The sequence below is a fragment of the Octopus bimaculoides genome, chromosome 1 (genome assembly GCF_001194135.2).
Source record: "Octopus bimaculoides isolate UCB-OBI-ISO-001 chromosome 1, ASM119413v2, whole genome shotgun sequence".
Classification (NCBI taxonomy): Eukaryota; Metazoa; Mollusca; class Cephalopoda; order Octopoda; family Octopodidae; genus Octopus; species Octopus bimaculoides.
The window spans coordinates 93,962,849-93,965,938 of record NC_068981.1 but is presented as its reverse complement, the minus strand read 5'-3'; the positions used below and the strand labels follow the sequence as shown (position 1 = coordinate 93,965,938).

At 34.0% G+C, this 3,090-nt stretch overlaps 1 protein-coding gene across 1 annotated transcript in view; it reads right to left on the bottom strand.

Annotated features, from left to right (window-relative positions):
* LOC106875275 (uncharacterized) overlaps positions 1-3,090 on the bottom strand; it is a 43,901-nt gene that overhangs the window by 16,436 nt on the left and 24,375 nt on the right. Inside the window, exons 10-11 of the mRNA XM_052966788.1 lie at positions 3,024-3,085; positions 800-885 (exon numbers count right to left, since the gene is read on the bottom strand). Of these exons, the coding sequence (XP_052822748.1) occupies positions 800-885; positions 3,024-3,085 (148 nt within the window). The remainder of the gene's footprint in view (positions 1-799; positions 886-3,023; positions 3,086-3,090) is intronic.

Below are 3,090 nucleotides of genomic sequence, written 5' to 3'. Positions count from 1 at the left end.
GCCAGTGTCCCTGGACTGGCTCTTGTGCGGGTGGCACATAAAAGACACCATTTCGAGCGTGGCCGTTTTCGTGCGGGTGACACGTAAAAGCACCCACTACACTCTCTGAGTGGTTGGCGTTAGGAAGGGCATCCAGCTGTAGAAACTCTGCCAAATTAGATTGGAGCCTGGTGTAGCCATCCGGTTGCACCAGTCCTCAGTCAAATCGTCCAACCCATGCTAGCATGGAAAGCGGACGTTAAACGATGATGATGATGATGATGATAAGTCATCCACTTTAAGTCACTATTGACTATTCCATTGCTTTATATTGTTCAGTATATCTTATCAACTGTAGATGAGAAATTACAAACACTGAGTGGACAATATGTTAATATTCCATTACTGGGACACAAACTTTGTCAGTGCAGGGTTCACAGAAAGTAGTAATTCTATGATAAAATATGCTTTAGGGTTTCTTTCTCAAGACATGTCTAATCCAATTCTATCTTTTCCTTTTTATTTCTTGGCTTATCCTGGGGACTTGGGTTACACAACAACAATTGGACAGAATGATCAACTACTTACATTTCTAGCTATAGAAAGAGAAAACAGGAGGATAAATTTAAGAGATTAATTTGTTACAAGAAGAGAGATTTAAAATGTAAGTCTGCATAGGATCAGTATAAAGTTTCTCTGATGTCTTTTAACATGCTTAAACTGAATTTTGGTTTAATTCTTGGCTTTCAAAATTTTGTTTTGTGCTGTATTTATGAACATAGATACAAACATATTTAAATGTCAACAATAGTAAACTCACCGTTTTGATTAAAAATGACTGAAGGATTTACTGGAATTATTCCATCTGATGATGATGATGATGATGTATTTGGTTGTGGAACAATACTGTTGTCATTTTGATGGAGAAAAGACTTTAGATTAATAGATGATCACAAGATGAACAGAAATTTAAACCACATATATAATACTTTCAGGAAAATAGTTTATAATATTTTATAATTTACAGTTATACACTCCTTCACAATGATGAGATTTAAGGGGGATATTCAGTACAATGGAGTTTATATTTTACTAAAGATGTTGCAATCAAAAGCATAATATATTTTATTTGAATGAAAAGTAGGCATAGTTAACACTATGCTAATGCAATGGCTGAACCTCATCTTTAGAACGGCATGTCAAAAGCACAATAATGTCTAACAGTGCTACCCACTATGAGGATTTCTTACATAGTATTTTCTAACTTGGAGTAATTATAAAAATACTTGATGTCATTTGACTTTTATGTGTCACACCATTGTATGAAGTGATCAACTGAATTGCATTGCTGTTTATGCAATGTATTTTGTAGAATGTTGTTCCATTTGTAACTGCAATTTTATGATCATATTGAATTAATTAGAGAGAATTATTGTGCTGAAATCTTGAACAGTATGCCATGGTTAAAGTTGACACATCCTAAATATCTGAATTTAAAAACAGAAAGATTTGTAACTTGATAGCAGATTTAAACTGTTGTTGTTTAATCCCAGATTAGCCTCCATCAAGCCTTGATATCTGGCACTTTGCTGTATTCAAGAAGACCCATCCACTCAGACAGAATTAATACTGGTGTTGGTGCCACATAAAAAGCACTAGTGCTGGCGCTACATTAAAAGCACTGATGCTAGTGCCACATAGAAAGCACCCAGTACACTCTGTAAAGTGGTTGGCATTTAGAAGGGCATCCAGCCATAGAAACCAAGCCAGAACAGACAATGATACCTGGTGTGACCTGGGGCCTTACCAGCTATGGTCAAACCATCCACCTCATGCCAGCATGGAAAACAGACGTATGATGGTGGTGATGATGATGATGATAAGGGGTGTGATTTGTAAGAAATCTGGTTTCTATTACTAGAGGTTTCAATAACAACCTTTTATAAAACATATAGTCCCATTTTATGAACAACAGTTGAAATGCCAATAAAGGAATTCTGTTACATTATTAGTTAGAGAACATACAAGATAGAGCAAAATCAAAAAAAAAAATTACTAGTAGATGGTTGGGCTTTGTAGATGAATACAGACAGAATGCAAACTCATATTTTGAGATACCATATTTCAGAGTGATGTAGAAACTGTAGTGGTATGTAGATTAGCTTGTTATGTGTGATTTAGCAAATTCACAAAAAAACACATTTTAGATTTATAAACAAATGAAATGAAAAACCACAGTAATATATCAGTAATGGCTAGTAATATTTAATAAATGTCACTAGGTGTAACTCATCAATAGAAATTCAATTCAGAACATTTCTGGTAAAAAAGACAAAAAGTATATATTTTATGGCTTAGTCAGGGAAGGAAAAGAGTGACACATTTACTTTTTTGGGGCTTCAAACTAGTGAGAGTAAGGTATCTTTAAATTCAAGGGCTGGTCTCAGTTCTTGCAACAAAGTGGACTCTGCTAAAGAAACTCAATAGCCACCATACCAGCAGTTAGTGTTAAACCAGAATTAGTTTAACATCCATTTTCTTCATTTGGTAGAAAGAAAAAAGAAAAATGTACCAGCACATTAACCCACTGAATTGAATTCAGTCTGAACTAATAGCCCATGAATCATTGCTATAGATCGATAAAAATCAAAAGAGCATTTTATGTGTAACATCTACAGCTCATCTCTCTGTTGGCTCTACTATGACAAAGTTTATTTAACTCTTTCGTTATCATATTTATTTTGAGATGCTCTGTGTTTCTTTCAATCAATTTTAAATATTACAAAGAATTTAGTAAAATAACTTAGTTATCATTAAGCTAGTGTTAGGAACATAAATTGTGACTAAGGTTTGGCAGAAGATTTTAATTCAGAACTTCTGAAAATAAGACATTTGTACTACAGAGTCAGAGCCAGTTTTAGCTGGGTTGGTATCGAAAGGGTTAAGTCTGTCTGAATATAAGGTTAACATAGAAACAAATCCATGTTTATTGCATATTATTTAAGATAGAATGTTATTAAAATATACACTGAAGAAAATATTACCATAGTTCTCTAGTGTTCATTGTAGTGGTTTGCTGTAGTTTGTTGTCATTGTCAGCGATACACTGTA